The 18316-nt window shown below is 40.8% G+C and overlaps 1 protein-coding gene across 8 annotated transcripts in view; it reads right to left on the bottom strand.

Annotated features, from left to right (window-relative positions):
* The window catches only part of KIF1B (kinesin family member 1B), a 151316-nt gene that overhangs the window by 43471 nt on the left and 89529 nt on the right, over positions 1 to 18316 (bottom strand). For 5 of the 8 annotated variants that reach the window (XM_070385216.1, XM_070385218.1, XM_070385219.1 and 2 more), the window contains 5 exons: positions 8916 to 9009; positions 7832 to 7980; positions 5772 to 5950; positions 4832 to 4969; positions 3420 to 3668 (listed from right to left, as the gene is read on the bottom strand). In XM_070385216.1, the coding sequence (XP_070241317.1) occupies positions 3420 to 3668; positions 4832 to 4969; positions 5772 to 5950; positions 7832 to 7980; positions 8916 to 9009 (809 nt within the window). The remainder of the gene's footprint in view (positions 1 to 3419; positions 3669 to 4831; positions 4970 to 5771; positions 5951 to 7831; positions 7981 to 8915; positions 9010 to 18316) is intronic. The other 3 variants (XM_070385222.1, XM_070385223.1, XM_070385224.1) reach the window with 1 other exon arrangement.

Raw genomic sequence — 18316 nt, 5'->3', positions numbered from 1 at the left:
TCTTACCCACCACAAGGAAAACCCGTGAGGGCAGGAACTATGTCTGGTTTTACTTGCCATTGTCTGCAGAGGGCCTGGCTAGATTTACTGAATAAATGTACTCAAAAAATAGCTGTTGAATGACTGAATATCTATGGACATAAGTGAATGGGAAAATGATTTGCTCTCTAAGTAGAAGTGGAAGATTTTTCCAGAAAAACAGGTTAAACCAGAGGTAAGAAGCAAAACCATTTAACTTTATATTGGGTTGATTTTTCAAAGTCATACTCATAATAGATATTAACTATATACGACATGTTTAGATTCTTAACCATATTTAATTTATACAGCTGTTTTCATATTTAAAAGTAGCTATTCAAAAACAAGAACCCTTTTTTAAAAATTATTTTTTTAACTTTTTGGTTGTGCCACATGGCATGCGGGATCCTAAGTCCCCGACCAGGGAACAAACCTGGGTCCCTGCAGTGGAAGCTCAGTCCTAACTGCTAGACTGCCAGGGAAGTCCCAAGAAATAAGTACTATCTGAGCACACAGTAAAGATGAGAATTCCCTTTCTGTCTATGGCAATGGCTACTTCAAAAGTTTAAGAATAGAAAGTATCCTTGCGGATTTCCCTTTTCAGAGAGAGAACTCTAGAATTTGAAGGCAGTGGTATGGGCATCAGCCCTGTGTCTACACAACCCCACAGTCTCTAGACAGCTCTTTGTCCTATGAGAACACAGGCTCTCCAACCAAAAATCAATGCTCTGGACTTTATAAAAGCTCTCTTACAAAGCTTTTAAAACTGGAATTTTTATAGTTATTATTCATTCTTGAGAATCCTTGTATCCTGATCTAGCAGACTGAAAGAGAAGAGGGATGAGAGAGGGGAAGATGTAAAGGATATATTAGCATAAAGTTCTGTGAGGGTACATAAAAAGGGAAACAAATTCTGTCAACACAAAGATAATGAAGACCAGCGCAATTACGATCCTAGTTACAGAAAGAATGTCAGTTCAGGTACTTAGGTCACAGAATAACACAGGAGACCTTTAACCAGAAGACTAGCTTAAATACTTCACATTTCATCCCAAGTGATGATGGATGATTCATAACATCCCAGCATGCCATAAGAGAACAGCTAAAGGGACAAGCTCTTTTAATTTTCATATAAAAATTCACCAGAGGCAGCCAAGGCCATGAATCAAAACCTACAAATGGAATTTTTTAAAAAACTAGAAATTTTATGTGAATTGTATTTGCAATTATATGTCAATAGGGGAAATCTAATCCCATGAATCACACAAACAGCAAAGAAGTTACTCCTCTTACACAGAGAATAACTGGTACGTAACTGGGTGACACTGTGTTGCTATGAATTGTCTGTAGGTAAGAAATGCCATCAAGGGTGAAAATAAAGAGCTACCCTTCACTCTGCTGACCACTACGATTTCACCTCCTCCCTACTGTTTTCCTTGCAAAGTCAAGTGAGTTTCAGAACCAGGGAACCCAAAGAAATGGAAAAGTCAATTCCTAAGCCATAGTTCCACAAGTAATTTACTTGAAAATTGAAGTAGAGGTGACTGCCTTATACTTACAATTCAATCTGATATGATTAAAAGGAGAGAAAATATACATACATCTTAAGGCAGAGAATTTCCCCATTAAGTGGGATTCTGACTTAAGTTTTCCATACAACTGGCTCAAAATACAAATGCTTCCGAGTAGAACTCTTAACCAGAATATTCACTCTTCTAGAATGCATGAAAGAATAAGAAAGAATAAAAAGATTTATTTCTTTTTTTTCTTACCTAACTCTCTATTTTACACTTGAGAACCCAACAGGTCTCAGTTTAAGTTGTCAGCCCTGTTAGGTCAGTGTTCTTCCCAACATGCCACATAGTGTGAAGCCACCTATTCCTCATTTACGATGATGCAGAAAAAAAGTGAGCAGCGTGAGAAGGTGAGAAGCTGCACAACCGGCACCAGGACTGAGCAGTTTACCCATAAAAACTTGGTTCCAACTTCGGACCCTCTTAGAAAAGAGGCTAGGAATAGCCATAAAACCAGGAATGCGTTATGGCCCCTTGATTTGTGCATAGAACTGCCTTCCTCAGTTTTAATATAAATCATCTCCTCTGAAATCCTGAACATCTGTTCCCGGCATACACCAGACAATATTCATGGCTGTATAATCCCTTTACATTTATTCATGGAAAACTTAAATAAATGCCCCTTTACCATTATAAAACCCTGAGGCTGTCTAATATTCCAATCCAATATTCCAACCTATGGTCATAACCGAGGTCTTCATTTCTATCAAAAAAGCACTTCTTTTCTCCCTTTCCATAAAGCTGATTATCTTCTACATTTAATTCTCACCAGGTAACCAACCAACACCATACTATGAGCTAAGCTTTAGAACCTTACATACCTAGTGGGTCAGGAGACTTGCTGCACTTTAGGTTTATTTTTAGATAACTTGTGCTAACCCATTAACACTGAAGTAATTTCCCTTTATTTTTAAAGGGTTCAACAAAACATGGTTTTAAATTACCACTGAAATTAAATGTAATACCTCGAAACATAATACTTTTTTTAATCCAGTGAGTGCTGCACTGTTGAATTTGTAATTAAAATTACTTCAGCATGAAGATTGGAAGGATGTAGACAAAGACCCCAGTATGAGGAACATGTGCATGAGAGCTCTGCATCACTGACAGATGGGGCCAGAGACAATGCCTCACTTTGGCAGCTAAACTCAACACAAAGCAGTGTCATGGAGCACTGAACAAATATCCATTGTTGACAGTCTCAACAGATAATTTTATGAGATTCATCATTACAATGCCTACAGGTAAAATCTTAGCAGAAGCCAAAGATCCACGAAACTGCAAAAGAAAGGTATCCATCTGAGTTAGACAGAGGGAATTGCACGTTCCTGATTCTTTTCTGGGCTCATAGACTATGCAAGAAATAAACCTAATGTTATTCCTGACTCTACGTTTGTCCCTGTGATTCCTGCTGATGCCAAGAATCCCTTTCTCCTAACACTGGACTTGCTCTGTTCTCCCTCTCATATTACCCCCTTAGGCTTCCTCACTTACATTCCTACAAGAGGAACTATCAGACCACAATAACACTCTCCAACTCCAGAACAGTGTGACTCTTGGCCTTAATTACTTTCTCCTCTGGGGTCTCCTCCTTCAGAACAAAATTACTAGGCTTGTAAGACAAGGGATCCTCCATGTAAAGTCTTCACACACTGCCACATATGTTGTACTGAGGAGGCCAAGAAGCTCCCAGACGCTGCCTGAGGGCTCTCTCACCCGCATCATGAATTGAACTAGATTAAAGCAAAATTGTCCAAAATTGCATAAGGAGCCTCTTTAGAGCAAGAGCTGGTCCCTTTTCGCCTTTCTCACTTTAACCTCACCAACCTTCCCACTAAAATGAACCATGGGGACCGGTCGTAAAACGGGTCGTGCCCGTCACTGAAGAGATCTGAGCCCTCCTCCGTCCCTGCGTCAGAGCCGGTGTCATCCACGAACGCCTCCTCATCAAAGTCCTCCATCTCCTCTTGCTGCTCGTCAGCCAGCTCAGTGATGTCGGAATCGGCCGTGGAAAAAGTGGGGGAGGGTGTGCGGTCAGCAAGGCGCTCATTCACACAGCCGTGGAAAATGGGGGAGCTAGACACCAGGGGACACGCCGATGGACACAGCCAAGGAGAGAGGAACAGTCGGTTAAACAGGAAGCTACAGGTGCCAACAGGACAGAACCCACTGAGGAACCAAAACAAAATAAGCAAGTGGAAAAGCAAAAGGACAAAATAAGCATAAATCATCTGGTTCAGGTGAAAGGGAACAAGGACTGATCCTTAGAATAAGAAAAGCAAAGGAAATACATGAGTAGAATATGCCAGGTAAATAACATGCTGTAAAACATTTATGTTCTCCCGTTCACACAAAAGATTAGCAGCCAGGCCTCAAAGGAGCCACTCAATATCAAGTGAAATAATATAGTTTAAATCTTTATTCCAATCTCCATGTCATTGTGGAGCAGAAAACAAAATGGATGAATGATATATGGCAAAGTAGGTATATACCTTGCTTGGGTAAAATGTGTCTGGCCAATTCATCTCTTTAAATGAAAACACACTCTACGATCAGAGTAGAGTGAAAAAGACCAATGTCATTTCTACAAAATACTACGACTTCAGCTTTACCTTTGAACCCAGGTCCTTTAAAACTGTCAGAAAGTTTTCTCAATCAGAAAATAATTCAAATTCTGAAATCATTAAGGTGAAAACTTACATTTCTCTGCTTTTAAAATTCCAAATCTCTAAGAACTTGACTCAATATGGCCTCACATTCAATGCTGACTAAAGTATACATAAAAGAGGTGCAAGTGGGCTACTCAGGTGTGCAACTATTCACTCTTGGTAAAGACTAAACTGAGATGCACTGTTTTAAAAATTAAAGTGAGGATGTAGCAGGTCATGGAGAAATTGTAGTCTGATAAACTGCATGTCATACTGTGATTCTGAACCATGCCAGATACAGACACAGGTTTTCTTTTTCTTTTAAATCTATCTTGGTCAAGAGTAAGACATTTTGTGAATGAGTTGAGAGGCAGGGAAAACTGTCAGCTACTTTGTTTCAAAGTCTGAGACTTAAATCTGCCAGCTGGATAAAAGGGAAGGAAAATATACCAAATGGTACAGTGGCTATGTGTAAGCGAATAAGATTATAAATGGGGGCTTTTTTGTACTTTTTTCTTTAACTTTATGTAATACCTTTGAGGCTTTAAACAATTAAAACCATTACCTGAAAAGAATAAAATCATCACATACCTTCCCACAAGTTTGAACCAATGGAACCGATCATAAAATGGATCGCTGCCAGTCATGGTGGTCTCACTTTCATCTTGGGCGCTGGAGGCCATCTCCCCTGCTCTGTCATACATCTCTCTCATCAAGTCCAGCCTCTGCCTGGACAGTAAACGTAAAGTGCATTGGGTTAGTACCACAAGGCCACATCAAAGTTTCACACTGGAAGGATCTTCCATGCAAGGTTTTAAAAAGCTGCTCCCACCATTTAATGATATTAAAAAAGAATGAAGGCAAAAAGCACAGAAACTCTAACACTCAGTATCCAAGGTGTCAGAATATAGAGAGAAGCCATCAAGAAAGTCAAGAATGGCCACCTAATCTCTACTGAGTCCCAGGATAAATGTAGTTCAATGGCATATGGTATCTCAAACATACTGAAACAGCACAAAATACCTCATTATACTAAAGGCAAAGGAAGCTATGCTATAACTTTCCTGTTTATTCATCATCATCATGAGATCCAGGACAGAAAAGATGAATAATTACTAGATCCAAGACAGAAACAGATATTATAAAATTAAGAGTTATAAAATATAAGAGGGTCTATGGAGGGTTAATTAATTTTGATTCCACCCCTCTCCCTGCCAAATTTGCGTGCCATCTTTGCACAAGGTACCATGTAATCTTCCCTTTGTCATTTCAAATTTGGTACACACGCTGCCAAAGGAGCATTATGGAGGGTAAATGTAAATCACCTCTACAAATGACAAAGGTATTCACAGAGCACGATTTGTTCACTTAGAAGAAAACGAATGGACAGTGCTATTACCAACACCAGCAACAGCATTTAGATGCACAGAAAGGAAGCAGTGGCAACATCACAGAGAAAAGAGCCCGCGTGAGCAATTCATTATTATTTTCTAAATAAAAGCAACTGACTTTTCATGTAATGTTTTCATACTTAAGTTTCTCCAAAGACCAATAATGTGTTGCTCCATTTTTCAGATCCTGAACTTCTACAGCTACCACTGTACGAGGGAAAGGTCTGTCTTCCTGAGTTTTTTCAATCTCAGTGGGAAGCAGTTCAGGAGGCAGAGGGGAGTACAACGTGTCCGTGAGCAGAACAAACTGAAACTGCACCTAAAGGGACAGAAGAAACCAGGGACAAACAGGCTTTTTGTTTTTCCAAGTGAGGTTCAGAAACAAGGCAACATAATCAGGCCCAATGGGAAAGACGTCAAACAGCAGCATGTGGTCAACAGCTTCTGATTGAGAAACGTGGCTACTTGTATATTAATCATTTAACTATTTACAGTCTTTGTTTTCCTGGCCTGGCACAGTGTTTTTGCACAACCTAAAATCTCAATAAATATATCCTGGTTGACTGAACAAAGACTTCCATAGAGAACAGAAGGTGGACCCAGGAATGCATCCCCAAATGAGAGCAGGTGGACACGTGCTAAGGTTTTCTGTTAAATCCAGAGGATTATAACTGTTACTCTTAAAAGTGTTTACTACAGAAAAGTGCTTTGCATTCATCATGTCATTTATTTCTTGGCAACTCCCTATTTTTTTTTTTTTAACCAACCATTAATGAAATGCTAGGTATAGCTGTGAGAAAAAAAGACCTAGCCTCTGCCATCACTTAATCTATTTGAAGAGGAAAATAGTTAATATATAATCACAAAATGAGATGGAGTTACAAAAGAATAAGAGATCTTATTCCTATTTCACGAAACTAAAAATACAGCCCTAGAAAAACAGAATGATTTTTTCCCAAAGTCAGGCAGTGTGAGATCTTACCTACTTCTCAATACTGCCCCCTCATCCTATTCCCCGTAATCTTAGCAGTCAGGAGACTGTCAAACACAGGGACATGCAGAACAATGAATCTATACTGTGGTGTGATGTTTCTGGCATCACAATTACCATGTGTAGACACTACTTTGACACTGTATGTGTATTCATTCTCTTACCCCTCAGGAAATCACAAAAACCCTGGGTAGCAGGTCCAGTTGCTAAACTCCCTCTGTAGGTGAGGGACTAGAGGCCCAGGTTACTAGAGTCAAACAACTGGGAGAGTTGGGGTAGGAACCTGGCTGTTTGGTTGCAGAATGCATGTGCTTGTCCATTACACAAAACTGCCTCTCAGAGCCTAGTAGAAGAGAAGGCACAGAGGACTTAAAGGTACCATCTTAATGGTAGAGAACTAAAGGAAAACTGAGATTTTCAGAACCCAAGAGAAATATTTTTCTACTGATATGTTTTGTTTTTTTTTCTGTTTCTTTAACTCTCATCAGGAATATAGTCTCCTCATATATAAAACAGGCTAGAAAACATGTTATTTTAAAAATTTCATTTAACAAATACTTAAAGACATCACTTTGCCAACAAAGCTCTCTATAGTCAAAGCTATGGTTTTCCCAGCAGTCATGTTTGGATGTGAGAGTTGGACCATAAAGAAGGCTGAATGCTGAAGAATTGATACTTCCGAATTGTGGTACTGGTGAAGACTCTTTAGAGTCCCTTGGACTGCAAGAAGATCACCAGTCAATCCTAAACGAAATCAGTCCTGAATATTCATTGAAAGGACTGATGCTGAAGCAGAAGCTCCAATAGTTTGGCCACCTGATGTGAAGGGCAGACTTACTGGAAAAGACTCTGATGCTGGGAAAAACTGAAGGCAGGGGGAGGTGAGGGTGGCAGAGGATGAGATGGTTAGATAGTATCACCAACTCAATGGGCATCTGAACAAATTCTGGGAGATAGTGAAGGACAGGAAAGCTTGGTGTGCTGCAGTCTATGGGGTCGCAAAGACTCAGACATGACTTAGCAACTAAACAATAACCAGTACCTACTTCATTCCAGGCACATATGTTAAATGAAGGCATACACAAACCTGTTTCACAGCAAAAAGCTGCTGAGTTCACCCAAGGGAAAGGTGGTCTCAAAATGAGGACCATGAAGCCCATCAGGCTCAGCTCTGCCTCAGGATGGTCCCTGTTCCCACAACCTCCATACCTTCTTCTTTAGTTCCACACTGATGGCATTGGCCTCCTTTAGGTAAACGGCATTGCCCCAGAGTAAGTCCCTTAATGAGGTGAATTGGTGAGACTTCCACTTCCGGAAGGCCCACTGGGCCAGCTCAAATTCATGTTGTGTCCACGGAACTGAAAAAGCAAACCAGGTGTATTTAATGGTGGACTCATAACTATGTAGAAATTACATCCCTCCTATACCTCAGCTTTTTAAAAAAATCAAGTTACTTTCCAGTTTTTCTTTCTTTTTTTTTAGATACAGCTCAGTGTGGCTTATAATAAAGAAAAACCCTTAGTCTGTTGTACAACTTGAAACAGATCTATTTTCCTTTCTAGTAGAGGAAAAAAAAAGGTCAGTTTTCACATAGATATTTAAAAATAAAGAATTCAGTGTACAAATTAAGAGTTTCTTTAAAGTTATTATGAAGCCTTGAGATTACTGAAGAGGTTGGGTGAAAAAATATGATGAATGTTCACACCGCATTTTAATTTCAACTAAGAAATTCTAGAAAACTTAAGACAGGTAGGTATGACAAAACAATGTGATGAGCAATCTGCCAGAAAGAGATTTAATGCACACTTCTACATTCCAAAGTCCTCACGGGGTAATCCTGACATAAACCAGCAAATAAAACAGAGCATCCTGGTTTTGTTTTTTTTTTGGCCACACCACTCAGCATGTGGGATCTTAGTTTCCTAAACAGGGATCAAACTCTCGCCCCCTACACTGGAAATGTGGAATCTTAACCATTGGACCACCAGGGGAATCTGTAAAACAGAGCATCTTAACAAAGATTAAGCTCTATATTTGCTTGTCACATCTATATAAATTTCATATGTATGGTAATATGAGACAGTTTATGTAAACTGACTAAGAGATTTCTATGGAGACTATGCTCAGAAACCTTGGGTTCTAAGAGACACTATTAGTCCCACCCCCACTTCATAGAGTACAGCCTGGACTCTTAGCCTCAAGCATCTTTTAAATCATCTTTAAACTGGCTCAGGAATTTGACAACACAGATTCAAAACATCTACAGAGGAAAGTTTCAGTCTCTAGATTTCACCTTCTTCCTCCTCCTCTTCCTCTTCAGTTGTTTCTGCAGCCAGGGATCGCGTCTCCACCTGCTTCTGCAAGGCCTGCAATTTACTCTCATAGTCCTGAACGAAAACAAAGAAGATAACATGTAGGAGAGAGAGGAAATAGGAGGGAAGGAAAAGAGAAATGAAAGGAAGACTGGGAGAGGGAGAGACAGCAAAAGACAAAGAAACGAGAAGACAGCGGCAGGAAGCAACAATAAAAAGACAGACATACAGAGAAATGCTTCTGAACAAAGCCATAAAGCACCCAAAATAGTCTGCACTGGGTAAATGCTTTAAAAGATCTTGTATTCTAGGGAATTTAACTGCAGTCTCTCTTTCTACTCCTTAGACTCAAGAGTTCTTTATTTGGGATTACAGTAGAAGAAAGGGGGAATTTTTCAAGGAAAAAAAAATGCATGTGTCCTTTAAAGGTTAAAATGTATTTAAATAGTATCTTGACACATCCAAGAATTCCAAAGAAAAACAATACTGGAAAAGATTAAGTTCACTAAGGAAATGGCAAGCCACTCCAGTACTCTTGCCTGGAAAATCCCATGGACGGAGGAGCCTGGTGGGCTGCAGTCCATGGGGTCGCTAGAGTCAGACACGACTGAGCAACTTCATTTTCACTTTTCATTTTCATGCACTGGAGAAGGAAATGGCAACCCACTCCAGTGTTCTTGCCTGGAGAATCCCAGGGACGGGGAAGCCTGGTGGGCTGCCGTCCATGGGGTCGCACAGAGTCGGACACGACTGAAGTGACTTAGCAGCAGCAGCAATATTGCTAAGAGTTCCACTTATCTGTTTGGATGGGAGAAAAAATTCAGATCATAGACTCTGCAACTCTCTATGGATGAAATATTACTATCTTTGCAGATGTAGGATAAGTTTAGTTTTCAGGGAACCTCAGTGTTAAAAGAACACAGTGTTATTAGGATTGAAATAATCTACATGCTGCATTTATTTATTCAATAAAGAAATTTTATATCAAAATATACTGTTATAATATAAAATGTACTATTATATTACAAATCATATTCATCCTTCCTTTCTCCCTTGTTTCCATGCACTCTCAATAAGTGTGATATCGCTACTATTAGTGAAAAATAAAATGGTTCTTGGGGGACTAAAAAAAACTTTTTAATGTATAAAACACAAATATACACACAGTATGTAAACTGATACCATGTATATCTGAGGTATTAAAATGGCATAGTGGAGAGAGAACAGGGAAAAAAGTGTCTAAAACAGTTCCTTGGTGTGTTCATGAAAAAAAAAACTTGTGTTTTTTGACAACAAAACAAGTTAAGGAAAAGACCTTCACACAGTAAAATACCAAATCACAGCATTAAGCACAGCCTTTAAAAAATAAACTATGAGGCTTCCTGCTTCTCCAGGAGTGGCATGATTACAGGCTGTAAAGAGATAGAAGGTTTAGGTATGACCATGTACTGTTTTCAAACAAAGCTCTCCAAGTCACAAATCAAATATTCCATGCATACAGAGGATCACTGAAAGCCCAGTTAGCGAACTCCATCACAAAAGGGGCTCCCGATGGCGATGCTAAGAAGGACGCAAATATTCTCCAGGCTCTAGTCATTTATCGTTTAGTCTCACAAAGGAAACTTTCTCTCTTTCATGGAGCTGGCAGTGACCAAGAGTCAGCAAGATAGCTTTTTAAAGACATCTAAACATGCTTTTTAGGATACCATGTACTGTGGGGAAAAGAGAAAAAGAAAAACATAAAGTACCAGGTATAAAGACATGGGTTTTGCTCCTGGAATCTGCTCTTACTAGTCTTATAATTCTGGGAAAGTTAATCCTTTTAACACCTCATTTTGGCCTTTTTTTAAAATAAAGATTTTATTATTCTACCTGCCTAACTTTAAGGCAGGACTGCAGGAAGGATAAAATGACAAACCATTTTAAAATGTATGTGAAAGTCCTCTTAAATGGCAACATACTATCAAAATGACAAGCAGTGTTTTTAGAAAGTTTCTTGTCTACATATATCCAGCCCCCCATCTTGGTTTCTAAATACCATTCTCCACTAACAGAAACCAGGGCTCCTTAGGAAAATGATTGATTTCAGATTTGGAGCAAGGAAAATACAAGGCAACCCCAGAATATCTTGTGCCAGGAAGCACAGAGTACTCAAAGACCAAGAGGACCATTTCAAAAGGATGAAGACTCCCACTGGTCAATAAATAATAACAACAGGAAAAGAATATATAGCATGTTGAGTATAAAAAGAATCCATGAGACCACAGTGATACTGAAAGATAGAGAGAAAAAAGGGAAAGCTCTTCCTTACCAAAAACAAAACAAAAGGCCAGTTAACAAATGAAGATGGAATGACAGAAAATCACTACTACATTGCAACCGCAGATGTAGTAACTGAATCATCCAAGGATCATTAATACAAGCTATCACAACTGACAGATGGAAAACAGAATATTCACACAATCGCAAGAGCCTACTAATGAGAAAGCACTAGAAAAAAACACATTAACTAAATTTATTAAACATTACTGAAAATAGGACAAATTGACATTTTACATCTACTGATGTGAAGCAGATGGAAGTACACAATATAACATTAATAGCGTTCTTAACAATGTTTAACCTAAATCAAATATCGAAGAAATAATCAAATTAGAAAGGGACCTTGACTCTTCAAAAATACCTATGTAATGAAAGATAAAAGAACCAAATGCAATAAATAAACCTTGATTGGACCTTGTATTAAAAAAACATACATACTTCTAACATTTATATTTTTTAGACAATTATGGAAATTTGAAAATTACCTGTATGTTACATGATTTTGAATCAGTATTAAATATTTGGATGGGATAATGGTATTAAGAGAATATCCTTGGTTTTAGGATATTTACGTGTATTTAGGGGTAAACTCGGAGAAGGCAATGGCACCCCACTCCAGTACTCTTGCCTGGAAAATCCCATGGACTGGAGCTTACCAGGCTCCTCCGTCCACGGGGTCGCTAGGAGTCGGGCACGACTGGGTGACTTCACTTTCACTTTTCACTTTCATGCACTGGAAAAGGAAATGGCAACCCACTCCAGTATTCTTGCCCGGAGAATTCCAGGGACAGAGGAGCCTGGTGGGCTGCCATCTATGGGGTAGCACAGAGTCGGACACAACTGAAGCGACTTAGCAGCAGCAGCAGGGGTAAACTAACATGGTATCTGTAACTTACTCCAAACAATTCAGAAATAGTATATACATATGGGTATACAAAGGTTCACTGTACTTTTTTTTTTTTTTCAAAATAAAAGGTTGGGTTTTTTTTTTAAAAACCTATGTATGACATAGGATTCTCTCAGCAAAAAGAGAAAGACTGTTGATTTACCTAAAGAGCATCAGATGGAAAAAAATGTTAATATTTTAGCTTGAGAATTCTTTTGTTTTTCATTTTTGCCCCTATTTTTTAATTATAGCAATATACACGACATAAAATTTGCCATTTTAACCATTTTAACACATGAAATACGCTAATAATGTTGTACAACCATCACCACTGTCCATGCTCCAGAATTCTTCATCTTGTAAAACTGAAACTTTTTGTCCATGAAATACTAACTCCCACCCCTGCAGTCCTCAACCACCATTCTACCTTTTGTCTCTATGATTTTGGCTACTCTAGGGTATCTCGTGTAAGTGGAATCATGTATGCTTGTGACTTTTTGTGACTGGTTTATTTTTGAGGATTTCCTCAAGAATAGGATTACACCATGAGTAAAATAGATAGCCAGTGGGAAGTTGCTGTATAGCACAGGGAGCTCAGCCTGGTGCTCTGTGATGACCTAGATGGGTGGGACGGGAGAGGCGGAGGGAGGTTCAAGAGGGAGGGGATATGTATATACATACAACCGAGTCTCAGTTGTACAGCAGAAACTAACACAACATGGGAAAGCAATTATACTTCAATTTTTAAAAAAGGGAAAAAAATGAGTTTACAAGCTGGTCAAACTACCAAATGAAGACAAAGTCCTTAGATTCTGACAGTTAAAAGAGTGACTTTTCCTAAAAGCTGTAGTTGTGCTTTAGTGGCAGTAAAGCTGACATAAAGAGATGTTCAATAATGCTATAGACCTAAAACTTTAACTACACTTTGACCAGGAAAAATTTCTATAAGCAGTTGGTAGTCCAAATGTCAATTTGAAGTGAAAGTGAAAGTCACTAAGTCATGTCTGACTCTTTGCAACCCCAAGAACTATTCAGTCCATAGAATTCTCCAGGCCAGAATACTGGAGCGGGTAGCCTTTCCCTTCTCCAGGGGATCTTTCCAACACAGGGATTGAACCCAGGGCTCCCGCATTGCAGGTGGATTCTTTACCAGCTGAGCTATCAAGGAAGCCCCCAAATGTCAATACCAATTCTTGAATTGGCCTCCTCTTCCCCAAACCAGGCTGCATATGAGCTTCCAACAAGGATATTTTGATTGTTACCAGAAAAATACTACTAAGCCCTGGATTTTTCTGCAATAAATGGATAAAGAGATTCAGATACTACTGTTCTGTCCATTTCATGGAGTAAATTAGAATCATTACAGAAAACATGCTAAAAAATAATATATTTACCAATAGTCTTTTCTGTTTATAAAAAGTTCCAACTAACTGAATATATGCTCCATATTTATAAAGGCACTGCACCGACTGTTTCCTCTTCTAGAATGTTCTCTCCCACCTGACTATCCTTATTTTAAAGCTTACTTTGTGCTAGGAATTATTCTAAATGTTTAACATGGATTGTTCCAAGCATCCCAATAATGCTATGAAAATGTTTCTGTTGTTATTCTCATGTTAAAAAAGGAGAAAAACCTTAAAGAAATTAAGTAACTCTCCAAAGATCAAAATTAGCAAGTGGTAGAAAAAGGACCTGAACCCAAGCAACTGGACTCAGAGCATGCTATTTTTTTCAAAGAAAAACCACTATCCGTCCATTCATTTGACAAATGAATACCATCTTCACTCCTATTATGTGCCAGATGCTAAGGATAGTGAGTGGTCAATAAGACAAAAGTTCCACTGGTGACGGAGATACGATAAACAGTAAACAGACACAGTACATGCTATGATTTCAGGAGAGAGAAGTCCTAGGAAGAAAGGGAATTATCAGAGGCCAATAGAGAGCAGAGATGAGTGGAGGAAAGCTAAGATTAGGTGCTCAGGGAAGGTCTCTCTGCAGAGATAACATTTAATCAGAGATCTAAGCAAGCACTCTGAGATCCTTGGTGGAGGTTTCTTATTCCAGTCAAATTTAGCTAACAGCAAGCACAAAGGCCCTAATGTGGAGTTTGGTGTATTTAAGGAAAAGCAAGAAAACCGGTGCGGGTGGACTGGAGGAATGAGAAGAGCTGGAGAAGCAGCTGACAACTGTCAGATAGGTACTGGGTTATGGACAGGTTTATAGGCCATAGAAAGGACTGTGGATTTTATCCTAAGGGAGTCACTGGTAGCCTAGAGCCAGGAAATCTAGCATATGTAGTAAAAATACCAATGTCCATGGAGAATTGCCTGTGGACTTGGAACAAGGCCAGGAGCCGTGAAGCTGTCCCTGCAGTTTCAAGGGAGATGGCAGTGGCCTGGTCCAGGGTCTCAGCAGGTGAGCAAATGGAGCTGGTATATGTTTTAGAGGCAGGAGAAGTGTGCCCTGCAGATGAAGATGTGACCATGGGGTGTGAGAGAGAAAGGGAAACTGAGGATCACTCTTGGATTCTGGTCTGAGCTAGCTGCTCTGGTTTAGATAGTTCAGATGTGAGATGCCAGTTAACTCTCTGGATGTCAGATCACAGTTGTGTGTCCGTGACCAGAGATTGGGGGAAGGCCCAGGCTGGAGAGAGTACCTCTGAGAGTCAGCAGAGAGGGAGGCAGAGCAGGGGTCTGCAGACAGACTGCCTGCCTGAGACCGGACCTGGATTCCACTGAGCAGCTGTGCGAGGATGGGAAAGTATGTAAAATGGGATTAACAACACCTACACCTCACAGAGGAGGGGTGCTAGGAGGATTCAGTGAGTTAATACATGTAAAATGTATTACATGTATTTGGTCCAAGTACTGTTGACCCTTGAACAATACAGGATGGGGCACTGAAAACCTGCACATAATTTTACAGTCGGCTCTCGGTTTCCAAGGTTCCATACCTGCAGATTCAACCAAATGTGGATCTGTGGTACGTATTCACTGAAAAAAAATCCACATCTAAGTAGACCCATGCAGGTCAAACATGTGTCTTTCAAAGGTTCACTGTAAATGCTCAACAGGAGGTGCTGTCTTCATTATCACCTGTGTGAACACAGAAGCGGAGGCCACAGAAATGTGTGAGGTCACCTGGAGGAAAGAGCAGATATAGGAAAAAAAAATGGCCTATGTCTGCGGCCACAGAGACCATGAAGGAGCAGCAAGAGAAAAATAAGAAGCCAAGAGAACAAAAGGTTTCGAGAAGTAAAGAGCAGGCAAGCCATGTAAGATGCTAGACAGATTTAGTAAAATGAGGACTGAGAAAACACCTGGATTTTCCACCAAGGAGACTCCTGGTGACCCTGACCAGACTGGCTGCAGTGGTGATGTGGGAATGAGTCTGACTGGACTGAGGTCAAGAATGGGGACAGGAGACAAGAAAAAGAAGGTAGCCAGTGGGCAAAAGTACAGAAAACGCTCTCAGGAGTATTTCTAGAAAAAGGAACAAACACAGTGGCAGATCACAGGGAACACAAACTTTTTTTGAAACTGGTGTTTCCACGCTGACAGGAATAATGTAGAAGGAGAAAATCAGATGCTGTGAAAGAGAAGGGGTAGGTGTACAGTAAGTCCCTCAGAAAACGGAATGAAGGGAACGAGGGCTGGGCTAAGACAGGAGCACAGACAGTTCTTCCACCAAGAGGAGGGAAGGCCAGGTATGGGTATGAATGCATGGATGCAGACCTGGATGTGGGAAGAAAAGAAAAACTTCCTGATTCCTTCTCGTTCTCAAAATGGAAGTCAGCAGCTGAGAGCAAAAAAAGGCCATCTTTCATCTCCTGAGACGCCTGGTTGTAGACCTTCAGAGCATCCTGTGATTTTCCCTCAAGGCATTTGTCACAAAAGTACTATATGACCACTGATGTGACTGTCTAATGGCTATCTCCTCCATGACTCTGTGAACTTCATGAGGCCAGGAACCTCTCATTCACCACGGAATCACCAGCAACTGGCACTTGTCTGTCTTCTAGAGTAGATTACAGTTGTGTGCTGATCTAGTCAACAGTTCTCAGAAGCGTCCGGAGGTTGGCAAATCTGCAGGCTGAATCCAGACCACCGCTTGTCTTTATAAATACAGCAGCTTTAGCAAAACACACCCACATCCATCCCTTTGCTTATCATCTACAGCTGCTATTCTGCTACAACAGTGGAGCTGAGCAGTTTTGATAAAGACCATGAGGCTCATAGGAGGCTTCCCTGGTGGCTCAGACTGTAAAGAATCTGCCAGCAATGCAGGAGACCTGGGTTCGATCCCTGGGTCAGGAAGTTTCCCTGGAGAAGGGAATGGCTATCCACTCCAGTATGTTTGTTTGGAGAATCCCAGGGGCAGAGGAGCCTGGCGGGCTACAGTCCATGGGACCGCAAAGAGTTGGACACGACTGAGTGATTAACACTTACTTACATATGAGGCCCACAAAACCTAAAATATTTACTACCCGACCCTTTATAGAAAAGGTTTACCAGTCTCTGTTCTAGACTGTGGTTCTCAAAGACAGATGCTGATCCAGCAGCAGTAGAAAAAGCAGCATCACTTGAGATCTTATCAGAAACACAATTATCAGACCCCACTGCAGACCTCCTGAATCAGAAACTCTGGGGGTGGGCCCAGCATTCTGTGTTCTCACAAGGCCCTCGGAAGCTTCTCATGCACACGACAGTTTTGAGAACCACTCTTCTGGGTGACACACACAGATGGATGGTGAAGAAAGCACGACAGATAAGGTACTTATTCTAGGTGAATTTACATTCTCATGCAAGGACCAAATAGGCGCACAGAGCTAATATTAAACAGTGGGCTGCCCTGGGATCGGCTGCAGCAGGAAAAGGGGCACGTGAGCATTGATGTGGAAGCGGAGTTAGGCACAAGGAGAAAGGACTCTAGTCTTGAGCAAGTGCCAAAGCCCAGAGGTGGGAACAAGCTTGGCAAGCTCAAAGAACAAAGTGCTTGCACAGTGAGGGAATGTTAAGACATGAAGTCAGAGAGGCAGGCAAGAAGCCAAAACACGGACAGCCTTGGAGGCTACAAAGCACCATGGGAAGCCACTGGAGGCCACTGGCACTGACTTTTGTTTTCAAAGGATGATGCAGGTTGCCGTGTGGACAATGGTGTACAGAGGTCAGGAACAGGAGAGAAGAGACTCGTTAGGAGGCTACTGCGGTACTACTGGTGAGAGACGATGGCGTCACAATGAGGGCATCTCTGAGGAGATGGCATTGAAGGTAAAAATGAATGTCATAATTCTGGGTTTTCCAGTTAGGCTGCTTTTGACATTAGAGGCTTGGCTCTTTTTGCTAATACTGCATTCCTCTTTTCACGGTGGATTATAACTAGCAAGCAATAGCTAGAAGGGAAACATCCATGTTCCAGTTCTTGTCAACACCTTAATTTACTCACCACTGGCAGTACCATGCAGACACAGCCTCAGATCTATGCCTCTGGGGGTCCCGCAACACCTGTTCTTAGACCTGTGCAGCCCCTGTCTTTTCCTATCTCTCAGGCCTGCTTTGGTCTCATTTACTTTATTTTCCAACCATGGTTCAAGCAAGAGCCATTCACCACCTCATGGGATACATACATAGGCTTATCCCCACCACAAAATGATTCATTAATTCTATCTCCAAATAATCCATCAGTCACGCCCTCTCTCCCTGCCTGCTTGGAAAGTATCATTTCTCATTTAGTTCCTCCATCAAGTTCCCAACTGAAGCACTGGGCTCTGAATCTGCCTTCTTCCAACTCATCCTCCCACCCAAACTTCAGCCATTTCTAAAAGGTTAATATGACAATGCAATCTCCCTGTAGAATATATGTTAGCTTCTATCACACTCAAGACAAAAATCCCAAGCCATGGGATGGGATGCCATTAACCCAGCATGCCAGTCTGGCCCTTGCCCCCTCTCCCCAGGTCCACTCATCTCTTATCACCCTCCAACACACAGCTGTGTTCCAACCAACCCCAAGTCACCTGCAGGTCCCTGGACCTGACACGCTTCCTCCTTCCCTCTGCCATTCTTCACTTGGATACACTGACACGTGTGCTTTAGGATTCTGCTCTTGGTTCAGGGCTTCCTCTTTCAGAAACCTTTTCCCAATCTGCCCACGCTCACTCTGTGTATATCA

This window comes from Bos mutus, chromosome 16 (genome assembly GCF_027580195.1).
Source record: "Bos mutus isolate GX-2022 chromosome 16, NWIPB_WYAK_1.1, whole genome shotgun sequence".
NCBI classification, from domain to species: domain Eukaryota; kingdom Metazoa; phylum Chordata; class Mammalia; order Artiodactyla; family Bovidae; genus Bos; species Bos mutus.
Note: the sequence above shows the minus strand (reverse complement) of the source record. Positions and strands in the feature narration are given on the sequence as shown.